At 36.7% G+C, this 14718-nt stretch overlaps 1 protein-coding gene across 1 annotated transcript; it reads right to left on the bottom strand.

Annotated features, from left to right (window-relative positions):
* Positions 1-11417: 11417 nt before the first annotated feature.
* On the bottom strand, positions 11418-13688 carry LOC131317502 (uncharacterized). The gene is made up of 6 exons (XM_058347049.1): positions 13557-13688; positions 13096-13499; positions 12537-12915; positions 12204-12413; positions 11673-11867; positions 11418-11585 (listed from the first exon to the last, which is right to left on the bottom strand). Exons 1-6 carry the CDS (start codon positions 13686-13688, stop codon positions 11418-11420), a joined length of 1488 nt encoding a protein of 495 aa, XP_058203032.1.
* Between the last annotated feature and the right edge of the window lie 1030 nt (positions 13689-14718).

Raw genomic sequence — 14718 nt, 5'->3', positions numbered from 1 at the left:
TGTCAAAAGACAAAACTAATAACTCTCATTGAACGATAGACAAAACTCTCACATATCAAATGACAAATCATAGATTTGGAGAGACGAAAGAAAAAAAAAACTAAGAAAGGGAGTCAATAGTATCATGGCCTCCCCCTCCCGCCGCCGCACACGGATATAGAACCCACGGGAAGGAGGGGAAGGGAGAAGATCAAGGAGTTGTGGTGATTAGGGTTGAGAGATAGGGGAGAGAGATAGGGTTGAGAGAGGATATAAAAAAATACAAGGGTTCACAACCCATAAGTTGTATTGCATATGTCCTCACATTATGTTACGTAGTTGTGTAGTAGAGTAAAAACACATGTTGACTGCTAAAACAAACAACATGACATTTTGTAGCATACAACATGACATTTTGTAGCATACAACGGGGATCTACTCCAACCGATCATCTATATGGGTGGGGAAGAACAATGAAAAATAAATAAATAAAACCCTTTTGGGCCCATTTGATAACCAGCTTATGGGTTAGGTTGCGAGTATGAATCCCATAGGTCTCATAATACTTTGTTTGTTTGCACATTTGAGGTTTAGATTAGGAAGCCCAAGGAACTAATAGTCCGGTCATTTAAGGGTATTGAGAATCCTAGCTTGCACTTGGTATTGGTAGTCAAGTTCACCATCTTCCAATGTGAAAAGACAAAGATAGCCTTACTTAAACCATCTAATGACCATAATACCTGCAGCTTATAAGCACAAACCCTAGCCCCCATCCTTTTCTTTCACAATTAGACGAAGACAGCAACAGCTAGTACCAGACAAGACCATTTTTTTTTTTTAGGTTGTCGACAAGTGGTTAAACAGTCGAATGATAAAAAATTGTTACATAAGGGCAAAAATGAAAATGTATACTATCAATCCAATCATATCCTATGTAAAACAAATATGATATTAATAATTCCATCATTTAATTTCATCTCAAACAAACATACTCCTTACCAATCATTTCTCCTTACAAATCCCTTCTCATTACCAATTTTAATCATAATCTCATATCTTTAGGAATCTCAACCATCTATCACCGTTATCAAACGAGGCATTTATTTCATAGAGTAAACCTTCCTAATGAATACATATGGGTGGGTTTTTTTTAAAAAAAATATTACCAATAAGCTTCACCCTCATGACATCTATGATATACGACATGACAACCAAAACAAACAACTTATGGCATCAATATCCTTAATATCTTCTCCCTATCGAAGAAACCATGAGTAGTATGCAGTGATAGAGAAGTTTTGAAATTGGATTTGGATTCTTCCTAAAAATGGACAGCCTAAAAAATCAGCCGTTGGATTCAAGAAAACCACTTTAGACCGTTAAATTCATGAATGTACATAAGATTCAAAAATTGAACTCGATTATTATATAGATTAGAATTGGAAGAAAAAAAACACCAATGGGCCATTAGGCCTCGTTTGTATATTACTACTCCTTCCATCCCTTTTTAAGAATTTTGCTTCGTAACTCCAACTTATTAAAAAGATATCATCATTACACCTTTCACATCAACGTTTTCCTCCATTTTTTCTACTTACCCATCATCATTATACTTTTACTCACTAACTTTTCAAAATGAAATATACTTTTAGGGACAAAATAGACAATGCATCAACTTTTATCCCTTAACTTTACAAAATAGACACTTATTAAGGGACAGTCCAAAATGAAATATTGAACACTAAATAAGGGACAGAGGGAGTAGTATTATTCTTTTATTATCAGAGTTGGGTCTCGTTTCGTTGTTTGGATTAGATTTTTTTTTCATTTGGGGTGCTTCATGCTTGGATTGTTCAATCATGCTACTATTGTGTATGAAGATGTATCACTCAATGATCAGAACACATATGTTGTGCAAAGAGTCACACCTTTTTTTCGTCTTCTTGTAGCTCATAATGCAACTCTTTATTGATTTTAAAAAAAATTATTGAGTGCCTATTATTGAAAAAAAAAATTTATTTGTAGAATGATGTTTAATTTCAGAAAAAAGAACCTACTATCATGTCCCCACATTAGAAAGTTTCATCTGTGTGACGCAGTTTATATAATACAGAGTATATTTTTTAAGGGAGCTAATCATAATGCCAAAACCCAAAATTTTCCTACCCAAACCCAAATTGCTCCTGCCATAACATTAATTGATGTTTCTCTTCAATGACTTATTTGTGACTTTCCATCCTCATTTTATTCAACGAAACTACCCTTTAAATCACTCTGGTTATCATTGTTTAGAGCAAAATACATAGTTCCAATTTTAGCGATAATCAAAGAAGATGATTAATTGGACCTAAATGTGGGAAACAAGGCCACAACATCAGGACATACAAACTACAAAGCCCATGTGAATGCCCTCCCAATACACTCTAGAACCCCCACTCTAATGCACAACACTAGAGGGAGAGGGAGTGTGATAACCCAATTTAAATCTCCCAAAATTTTCTTGCAATTTTGTCACCTTAGTCATTTTCGAAATAAATATCCTAACTTATGATAAATTTTGAATACTTCTTTAAAAACAAAGGCCGAGCAACTTAATCAATCAAGGACTAAAATACACATTGCTAGCAAATGCATTAGTTGTCGGCGGATATTTTAAACCTTATTAATACTTGGATAAAATATTGGGAGAGCTAGTTGGGGTATAAAAAGTCTGTGGTTTAAAATTGACTAAAATTTAATCCATTGTCTCAAAATATATTTTCCTTGTCTGATTTTTTGGTTCTTCTCAATGATTGGTAGGAATTAGTTGGGAAATTAAAATAGTTGGGCCAGGGCTATCTGGACACATTGATTGAGTTGGCTCACTGAGTTACTCTATAAATACCCCTTGAGCGTCTTGTAATTCACTGAGCAATCACACTAATTTTTTTAACTCTATTTCCCCGAACATCACTCCTCCTTGACACCCTCCAACTGAGCTAACATTAACCAGGTCACTTACCGTTAAAATTTTGAGAATATATTAATTCTTGACTTAAGTAGAGTATTTTCCGATTATTTGTCAATTTTTATAAAACTTTACAGATATCGCCATAACCTTTTAAACAACATTGCAGCACGGGAATAAGGCACTAGTCACCGCGAGGCGAAAAGAATAATCCGGAAAGAATTGGATTAAATTCCCTAGATTTTGTGGATTTTATTAGATTCTCTAAGATTTGATATAGATACACTTGGATTTTATTAGATTTCCTAAGATTTGATATAGATTGTGTTTAGATTTTCTTAGATAATGTAAGATTATTCTAGATATTAAAAGATATGGAAAGATTTCATTAGATCATTTTAGATCTTGTGGTATACTAGTATAAATAGGCCACCCCTTCCTTCCCCTCCATACACCACACCACATACACCACACCTATACACACATTACACACACGACACTTAGCTAAAGGAGAGAGAGAGAGAGAGAGAGAGAGAGAGAGAGAGAGAGAGTAATTAGGGAAGGAGGAGAAGGAAAAATAAAATTTAAAACAAGAGGTTCCGAAATAAATATGTAGATTTTCGCATGGTAATTGTGATTCTCGAACGAGGTGAGTTACGAATATACTTTGGGTACATATTGTTTTCCTAAAACTCGTTTTGTGATTGTTTTATTAAATCTTATGTTGAATAAAAATAAATTACATAAGTATAATTGTGAAAAGAAAAAGATTTTTATAAAAAGACATGGGATTATTTTTCTTAAAAAGAAGTTTAACGGATATTGTTGTAACATCTGGGCGAAGAGCTCTGGCGAGCTATGTTTGAATTGGCGCCTATGGATTGTAGAAAGGATACGATCGGGTATTCATTGGATTGATATCAATGCATGTTTTGCTAGGGTCGCTCCTCGGGCTACCGGATTACCGCCCAAGATAATGGTTAAGATGATGGTCAAGGTGAAACTATGATCGTCAAGAATATGATGATTGATATATCTCTCTTTGTCTCACTTGTGGTGATTGAAACTTGAACATGATTGTTCTATCTCTTATGATTTTGCAAGCTGATGGATTATTATGCTATGTTTTTATCCTATTTAATCTCATGTTTATTATGTGGCCTTAGTATATCGTAACATACTGGATTGATTTTATGTTTCATAAAACCTTTTCAGGGAATTGGGGTTAAAGAAGGTCTATCAGTGCGAGTGAAAAATATCAGTTGTCATGGCCAAATAAGGAAATAATGTGTTAGTGAGCGGCACTCTGTGTGCGAACCACAATTATATAATTTTAAAGTTGAAATCGATGATCACGCTAGACAGCTCTGAATATAATATTTCATTAACTATTAATTTACGGTCTTGGGAGTTTTGCATAAAAAAATGATGATAATATTCTCTTTTTTGTGTGTGATATCCAGGCCTAGGGTGATTTTTAAATCACTGGCCATGTCACGAATTTCTACCCATCAGATTTGAGTCGTGACAAGGAGAAACCCTACTCCAACTTGAAACTCTCTATTGATTGAGATTATATTTTTTGGAATCCATATATGTTGCATTTTGGGATCCATAGGTTTTGTGAATCATAATTGGTCTATTTTTGTAATACCAGTCATGCACAAGTGTATTGTGCCATTATTTGTTTATGTTGAGAACTTGGAACTTTTGAAGTTATGTTGTGGATTGCATTAGTTTAGCACTGTGTATTTTGGAAACTTATGAAGTTATGTTGAAGAATTATGGATGCATGTTTTAGTAAGAAAACTTCATGTTTGTAGTCATTATTTGTGATTGTATTTTTTGGCTGTATGTTTCAGTTTCCCTGGTACCATTATCAATTTCAGTTAGGTAAAACTTTGGTTCCATGTTTCAGTTATGGACTTTGTAGTGGTATGTTTTAGTTATGGAAACTGTAGTATTTCTATTTTAGTTGCTCCATTTCATTTTTGTTTAAGAATAAGTTTATTAAATTCTTGTCATTTTCATTTATATTTCAATTGATCCATTTCATTCATACAAATCTGTTTCAACACTGGAGTGAAAATGCAATGCTGGAATCTGTTTCAGTGATAACTTTGGTTCTGGAATTCAGTTGCAGCATCTCCAAGTTTGTACACTCTGGCTTTCCATGATATGAACCACAAATTGAAGGCATTGCACTTTTCATTCATAGCATAACATGTTCATTTGCTCATACTTCAGTTCAGTCATTTGGGCATAACAAATCATAACATTTTTTATTCATAGCATAACATAACAAGCCATTACATTACATAAACTCTTTCTAGACAAATACCTGACATTTTCAACATTGACATCTTTCCTTGTGTACCACAAAATGATGCATGCAACAGTTAGTATAAAGCGCCATAATTTTTAGGCATTCATTTTAGCCCCTACTACCATCAACTTCTTCTTCAGCTTCTTGTTCTCTTTGCTTAATTGTTGGTTATTTTTTTCCATGTTCTCACACTTTTGCTCCAGCCTAGCATTCTTTGCCTCCAATTCTTTATCTCTAGTGGGTGGATAAACCCAATAGAAGTAATTGAAGAGAAAATTAAGTAAAGCAAAAATTTTGATTTTCAGTATGTATCTATGTGTTTATTTCCTCATCTCATAATTGGCACAACCTAAGAATCTTCTTTCTGGATTTTCACTAGTGTTTGACCTTGGAAGAGGGTTGCCTTCCCACACATGCAAGTAGGATCCTCATTTTGGGTGGTTGTAGAGGAAAAAGAAGCCATAGTGGAACTTGGGGATTGAGGAGACAGAGAGAGTGCATGAGTACTCTCTTTTTTTCTTCCGCCCATAGGTTGTTATATATAGTGGGCATATATTCCACGGTTGGAGGGAAACCAACGTGAAAATTGGTGTCGATGTTGTGATGGGTGAATGGCATTTTAGCCCCTTTCATCTGGGATCTAATTGCACGTGATAAACACATGCCATATTTTTTCGTAAAAAATGTTAAGCTCCTTTAACAATTGGACGAAAGAGGAAGCAATTAGGAAGTTGAGGGAATCAATTTGTCGTTTAAATAGTTTAGGGAAATATAGATAGTCTAAGGGAATAAAAGAAGAAAAAAACTCTGTCAAGTTAAGAAGGGTTAAAGAAAGCGAATATGGGGGCGGCTATTCGCAACCCTTTATTTTCTCCATTAGCCAACTTCTTTCACTTAACTCATCCCCAATATTTTAAAATACAAATTTTCTCCATATAACCCATTAAATGCACCTAATCTTCCCATTATACCCCTCCCCTCTCAAAAAATTTAAAATTTCATTTTTAACTCCCCAAATCAAACCCTATCCAAATACCAAACCCAACCCCCCCACCCCAAATCAAACCCAGTTACGACCACTATCTCCATTAACACCGCCGTACTACCGCCAGTCCTGCCAGAAGACCGCCACACCACCGCCACCCTTCCCTCCTCTTTTCAAGGTGTCGTTCTCTTTCACTCTCTCACACTTTGTACAGTCACTATTGAATCACCAAATTGCAACCATTTTGAATTTTTTTGGTAAAATTGAAAATCTGTAAATGTCGAAATTATGGATTGATGACGAACACATTTGATTGGAGCGTTTTTGTCAAATTAGTTAACCCTAAACGACATTTAACTACTGAAATAGTTTACACACTTTAAAAATTTTAACCCCTAAATATTGTTGAGATAAAACGGAAGGTAAATGTCGAAAAAAGTAGGTTTAGATTAGATTCTCCAAAGTTTAGATTATGTATGAAGTTAATTTCAGCTGACAAAAACCGAAGAATTATAGATATATTGGTTATTAGATGTTGAAATATGCTTAAGCTGGGCTTGATAATTTACGGAAAGTAGATGCCGAAATTGGTTAACATTGTGGTAACCAAAAATCGTATTAGTTGCATATTTTCAGCTTTTGATTGTTGAAACTGTTAGATGTTGAAATATGCCTAAGCTGGGATTAATAATTTACGGAAAGTAGATGCCGAAATTGGTTAACATTTTCGGTAACCAAAAACCATATTAGTTGCATATTTTTAGCTTTTGAATGTTGAAACTGTTATTGTTGGAACTGTGCTTTGTATGTTAATTAGGTGCTGGAAAAGCCTATGAGTGGTGAAACTAGTTTTAGAATGTTGAAATATGAATTATGGGTGCTGAATCTATGAATTTGTGGCAGGAAATGGACTTTTGGAAGCTGGACATGAATCTAAAATGTTAAAAATTGGGTTCTAAGCACTAGAAATCACCACTAAGTGCAGGGATTAAGGGTTATGTGCATGAAATTGTTTATATTTGCTATAAATATAACTTGAAGAGTTGGGATAATAGTTCATAGTTGTTGGAAGTAGCAAGTGTTTTCCTACCCAAGCCTTGAACATGTGTATGACATAACACTTGTGGATTTCAAGAGTATTATTGGCATTCTTAACTTTTTTTGCCTTTTCGGACTTCGAAGTTTGCATTACTGTTATTATATACAGGTTATTAGGCGTCCACCGCATGGAGTTTGAGACTGGGGTTGGGGCCTCCCCGAAGCACATCCATAGGAAAAGGAAGAGATTGTCCATGAGGATGAATCTGAGGCTGCTGAGGTAAATTATTTTCAATAGTTTTGTTTGTTGTGACAAATTGAGGTAACTTTTAGTAATTGGAGATTGATGACAAAACTTTCTTTTTTAAGTTTATCTAGAATTTGGCTTGGCTTGCTTTTTGATAACAGATATACCGCACCGTTGTTTCTTTTCTTCTTGTTATAACTGTAGAAAAATTGTGTACAAAAAACTAAAATATGTAAGTACTTTTGGTAACCAAAAACTGAAATATTATAATTATTTCGGCAAGCAAATGTTGAAATTCTCGCAAATTATTTTTTTTCAATTTTACACATGGTCAATAGTTTGTTTTTGTATTTTATGAACACTAACTTGTATTATTTTTATATACGTGTAGGTTATCCGTCCACCGCCTCGAGTTTGAGCCAGAGGAGTTCGAGGTCGGGGCCGGGGCTAGGCCGAAGTGCATCCACAGGAAAAGGAAGATACTGTCATTGAGGACATACTTGAGGAAGAGGAGGTGAATTTTTTCCAATTTGACGCCAACTTTTAGTAATTTGTATTTTATCTTTATTTGTTTTATGAACACTAACTTGTAATGTATTATTTTCATATACGGTTACGATATTTTAAACGAAATGAAATGTTCGGTAACAAAAAACTGAAATCTGTAAGTACTTTTGATAACCCAAAACTGAAATTGTTTACTAGTTTTAGTAATCAGAAACTAAAATGTTATAATTATTTCGACAAAAAAATGTTGAAATTCTGGCAAATTATTTTTTTCCAATTTTATAGTTGTTGTAGTTTGTTTTTATATTTTATTAAACACTAACTTGTATTATTTTTATATAAGTGTGGGTTATTGGTCGGTGACCTCGAGTTTGAGGAAGAGGCCGAGTTCGGGGCTCGAGCCTGCCCGAAGCACAGCCACAGGAAGAGGTAAACTTTTTTCAATTTTATACTTGCTTTCAATAGTTTTTTTTAATCTTTATTATATTATTGACATATACGTGTAGGTTATGCGTCCATCGCCAATAGTTTGAGGCCGATGTCGACATCGGGGCCGGGGCCAGGTCGAAGTGCAGTTACATGACGATGCGCCTTTGGATGTTAGTTGTCCGGAGGACCTATCCTTATTAAAGAGTTTTCGCAGGCACGTGGCTAAAGCCATTTTAGAGGGAGAAGAGAGGAGTACATTGAGATTGCATCAACACTTGGGTCTTTTGGGTAGTTGGGTAGTTAAAGAAGATAGGTTCAAACAAAAGGTTATGAATTCGGGCTTGCTTCCGTTGTGTAGCATAAATAATTACTCACAATGCAATTCCTTTAGAATTTCTGCATTTGTTGAAAAGTGGCATCCGGAGATGAATATCTGTCATTTTGAGTTTGGGGAGATGAGGTCGACATTCGGAAAAGATATAGGTACAGACGGATTTCCCACCGAAATCGTACCGACGGCCTCGCCGGGCCGTCTCCGGCCGTACGAAAAAAAGAGTGCTTGATCCAACACCCTACACACATCGGATGCCGTTGTTTCTCGCGCCCGGCCCCGCGGTTTTTTTTTTTAGAATTATTGGACGGTTCGGATCTGCCCTCCGGTGGCCGGAGACGGCCCGGCGAGGCCGTCGGTACGATTTCGGTGGGAAATCCGTCGGTACGGATAGCAGCAATGGGAGTTGAGTTTTGTTCACCCTCCACTTAAGAGGGTGAACATTACCCTCCTTTCTATTGGTTGAAATGATGTGGACCGTACCACAAAGTGATGTCATGCTTACCAAAAAGAGCATTGCATGGTAAACATGACATCACTTTGTAGTGGGGTCCACACCATTTCAACCAATGAGAGAGAGGGTAATGTTCACCCTCTATTAAGGAGGGTGAACAAAATTGCACTCGCAGCACTCGGTTGACATTAGATGACGCAGAACAGCTACTCGGGATCCCTATTCATGGATTGGATGTGTACACGGAGGACGAGAGGATGCCAAAAGAACTTTTAATGGATTTGCTTGGTGTGATGGCGGAAGTAGCGAAGGATGCACTTAAAGGGAATTCAGTAAAGTTGAGTTGGATGGAGATGAATTTTAAGGAGGTAAATGAGACGGACACAGACGAGCGGGTTGTGTGTTGTGCTCGGGCGTACTTGTTATATGTTATTGGGTGCACCCTTTTTTTGCGACAAGTCAAAAGTTGTGGAGCTTCCCTTCACCTACCATCTCCGAGTCTTGGAGTTATAGTCACGTCATGACCTATTGTTGTCAAAGAGGCCGGAGCTTCCCCAACCTGCTACTTCATTAAATAGCGTTGTTGGACATTTTGAATGGCCACAAAAGTGGTGTCAGTGAATTGGCACATCAGATATATACTCAAATGTTGTCTTCCTTGTGTTTTTTGTAAATTGTGATACTCCAGCGTGGGAAAAAGAGTCTTGTAATCAATAAAATATTTTGAATGTCCACAAAAGTGGTGTCAGTGAATTGTCACGTCGGAAATACACTCAAATATTGCCTTGTGTTTTCTGTAAATTGTGGTACTCGGGTATGGGAAGAATAGTCTTATAATCAATAAAACTTTGCTATTTGGGCATTTGTTTAGGTGAGCAAGGCAATAAATCCGTGGATCACGATAGCCTGAGAGAGCCCACCTAAATACGCATATATATATATATATATATCTTATAAAACAAGATGGTCTTTAGGAATATTCCTAACAAAATATTCTCTCTCAATGGTTCAGATTAATCTCAAACACAAATTTTATCTACTCATACAAACAAATCTAACGGCTCAGATTTCTCCCTCTTCATTCTCACAAATTAAGTTCTGGATGGCATGTTTCGTAAATAATGTGCAATTGGGGCTTATAATTTGAAAGAAAAAATGTCTACTTTCAAAATTTGAAATCCACTTACCCACGTGGCTTACTATACTCATTCTCCCTCAGTCTCTCACTTTCCCCTTCTCCTCTCTCTCTCTCTCTCTCTGGAACCCTAATTGACGCCATCGGCCGGCGACATATCAGAGGCTCCCATATGGATTATCTCTTATGCATACAATATATAAAATTGTTGAATTTGAAGAGAAAAAGAAACAACTGTGGTGGCAATTTTGTATATTTTGTTTAGTCAAAAATCCTCCGAATGTATTAGAATCAGTTTCGGTATTAAATTTTGGATCACAACAAAGGGGGAGCCCCCCCTTTCTTTTTTCCCTAAAAGTGCTAAGTTAACAATGCTCAAAGTAGTTGATATACATGAAGAGATTCGTGTTTAGCACTTTTAGTAAAAATTGGAAATTGCCCTCAAGTTACAAAATTGCTGGATGTATTTATTTGCTTCATTAAGCCCAACTCGGCATACTTCTTTAGTATTTTCTAGTGGAGTAAAAGAAATTGGTATGAACTCTATGAGCAAATTGATAGTTCTTTGTAGCTAGCTTAAATGTATAGTTGGAAGAGTGTTGTAAACACGGGTAATTCTCTTTCGTGCCACTAAGAAAAGGATCACAAATTACACACTGATGAATCGATTTAGTATTTGAGCCACTAACTAGCAAGTGTTGTAGGTACGGGCAATTTCAACCGGGATGCGTAGTGCCAAGCACTAGTATATATATATATCGGCAACGAAATGATGAAATCATAACAATAATTCGGTATCCAAGTGCTGAATATTATAAAAAGTTCAGATTGTAAATGCTGAAAGATTACACAAATTTTGGTATGTACCGACTAAAAAATTACAATAATTAAGGAAACCAAATGCTGAAATCAACCTATGCAGATCAACCTCATAATAAAATAAATTCAACAAAGGATGAAACCAAATTTCATGGATGTGCTCAGTCAACAACATTGCAATGTAAAGCGACAACATGATAACCACATATATAAAACGAAACTAATTTACATCAAATGACTCAGCGGTTGCTACATCACTTTCAATTATGGCTTTAAACACTTCAATTTGATCAATAAAAGATGTCTTCCATTCCTTGGCTTCCTCCCATCGGAATTTGAACCAATAGTTGGCAATAGGTGGCATGGGGGAACATGCTTTTAGCTCAATCTGTCAAAATAAAAGGACTTTTAAAATCAAACTTTAATATTTCTAGTAATGTTAAATTTTTGGGAAAAAAAACTATATGGTACGTACCTGTATGAAGTGAGAATGGAGTGGAAGGAAACTAAGGCATTGGAGTTGGGATAAGAGGATAACCACCACATTATAAGTAGAAGATACAACGTGACCCATGTTAGGAAAAATCATCCACCTGTTTTCGGGTGCACACCCATCTTCAAAGAATGACAATCTATAAAGTAACTTGTTAGCACCTTCGATACCGGTCACCTTTTCATAATGGTCATAATGGTTATTTACCTCAAAAAGTAAATCATTTCAGCATGTCTTCCAATTGTGCTCGGATTGGCGCATAAAATAAGCTACTACTATGTACCCACAATTTCCATCACTTTCCACATCCGTAATAGATTTTATGTGTGGCCGAATTAGTTCTGGAAAGTTATTAAGGTACGGTCCTAAAAATAGGGTTCCAAAAAGTTTCGGCTTTTTCCGCCGCGATATCTCCTTGGCCGCCTTGGGGGTTCTCATAGCGGCCTTGGCCTTAGGGGTATTATCATCCACCGTGGCCTCATTGGGGGTTTACATGCACGCCTTCGCCTTCACCTTGGTGCTTTTTTTCATAGTGGCCTTAACCTTGAAGGTTTTTTCCTTCACCATCTTAGGAGTTTTCAAGGATGCCTCAACGTACTCAAACTCAGACGGGTTCCTATGCATTGACTTATTGACCAAACCTGACTTTCGACCGCAAGTCTGGGCCTTCTGTTGGGGTGAAGATAGGGATGTGGTTGATGGATTCAAAATGGGTTTCAGAATCTTCATCCAATGATTATGGGTCATGACTTTTTTGCCAACCATTTTGCCCATAAAGAAATTCTAGTCGGCATTCATTATTTTCAAAATTGCCCCATTATCTTTCCGTTTCTCTGAAAAAAGTACCTTCCATTGATCATCAATCAACGACAATGGTATGGGTTCACCCTGATTCTTTAATGGAGCAATCTCATGAGCACAAGGTAAACCATGGGTTCGGCGAATAGGACAGCCACAGTCAATCTTGTCCTCCACAACCATGTCATCAAGTTTCTTAATCTCTGGCAACATCAAACCCATAGCACTCTGTGAAGCAGCTCCCCTTAGATGGTCAAATGTAGGAATTCTAAACTCATGCTGCCAGCAATTCAAACTTTTCTCAAAGGTAGCCTTTATATCTGTGATTTGTAATTTAACCAACTCGTGCATTTTGGCCCAGGCGGCCGATAAGTTGACTTGGCAATTCGCAATGTGGGATTTAAGCTTCGAATGTTTTGCCTCGTCCCTGTGGAAATGGTAAAGGAGGGTTTTAGGCATCGAAATATCAATATCAAATTGTGTAAAGATATGGACACCTTGAAATATGCATGGGGTGTTAGCCATCTACTTGTTGCTAGTTAGGTTGCCAAAGTGCATTACGTTGTTCGTCCAACTTAATATGAATTTCTATCTATACGGTCCTAACCAATTTGTCTCAATGTACTTAATCGCAACTTGATATAGCACAAACTCTCGCTTCATTGTACGAAGTGCCTGCTCGTATAAAGATATAGTTGGTGAGTACATCAGTGAATCCCAAGCATGCTTAAATAGAGCCCAAGTCATCTCATCAAACATCTTCCTACATTTAGCATATACATTTTGCCCAATATGCCACCGACATAGAAGATGGCTGGCCGTTGGGAACACTGTTGTAATGGCATTCACTAGGGCTAACTCCCTATCTGTCACAATAACACCATGAAGTGCATCGGGATCCATCATACTCTTCAAATTCTCCAACACCCACGTATAGTTTTCCTTTTTCTCCCTATCGATGAATGCAAAGGCAGCTGAGAAAGTCCTCTCGGTGGATGTAACGCCAATAATCTAGAGTAAAGAAAACCTGTATCTGTTGGTCTTATACGTGCAATCTATCAACAACACCCGAGGGAAAGCACTCAACATGTCACCAGAAGTAGGATGTGACAAAAACAAGTCTTTCACATTGTCATTGTCATCTTTCTGGTTAAACTTGATGTACCCATATTCTTGTAACTTAGCCAATAGATATTGCATTTGAGATCTCCCCGCTCACTCCTTAAACCCATGCTTGTAGCGTGCATTATAGATGGTTTTAATTGTATTTACATAGAATTCATCCTCACCCTTTATTAGACTTAGGGTATCTCTCGGTTTAAAAAATGACGAAACACACATATCCACCAACATAGTTGACTGCTCTGAAGACAACCTCTCGGGAAAAGCGTGCCGCTCCAGCTGTTCCGCGGGACGATGATTGTGATTGCCGTTGAAGACAGTGACAATCCAACCTTTCAACCCCTTAACACATCTCAGTTCAAATGAGCATTCACATTTCTTAGTTCTTGCAACGTGTGCTATCTTCTTTACCTTCGGTTCTTTGCCATTCTCCTTCACATTGCCTCCTTTGTCCTTTGCCTTGTTGATAAACGATCTATACTTTCCACTCCGTTCACATACAAACCGCATCATTGGCCTTTAGTTCTTTGTCATTCTCTTCGACGCCTTAATGATAATCACAAACACATTTTTTTTACCGGTAGATATTATCCAATGTCTCAACTCATCCTCGGATGGAAAAACCTACAAACATGGTTGAACAAAAACATTCAATAGCTGGAAAAGAACAAAATCAAAATCAAAAGATCCAATAATTAAGTTGTCACTCACCTTCTCCGTCGTAAACATCCCTGTGAAATCATACAGGGCCACTGGAGCTATGTGGCTGCCATGCGTTGAAGCATCACCCTAAAAGTATAAAAAATGTTCATTAAAACAAGTTTTCTAGCTCTCTGGATCTGTTTCGGTAATTGACAATCGAAAATAACTACAAATTTTGGTAAACAACTATCGAAATATAATCTATATTTCGGGAAGTGAATGTCGAAAATATACTTACAATTTGGTATCTAACTGCCGAGTATTAGTGAATGAAAAGTAAGTACTAGCACTTCGGTAACTAATTGTCAAAAATAACTATCAATTTCGGTAACTAAATGTCGAAAATGTGTGCACAATTCAGTAACTAACTGCCGAATTCTAGTAAAAATAAAACATCTACGCATGT

Source organism: Rhododendron vialii, chromosome 2a (assembly GCF_030253575.1).
Source record: "Rhododendron vialii isolate Sample 1 chromosome 2a, ASM3025357v1".
Taxonomy (NCBI): Eukaryota; Viridiplantae; Streptophyta; class Magnoliopsida; order Ericales; family Ericaceae; genus Rhododendron; species Rhododendron vialii.
The sequence above is the reverse complement of the archived record's forward strand: the minus strand, read 5'-3'. Positions and strand labels throughout refer to the sequence as shown.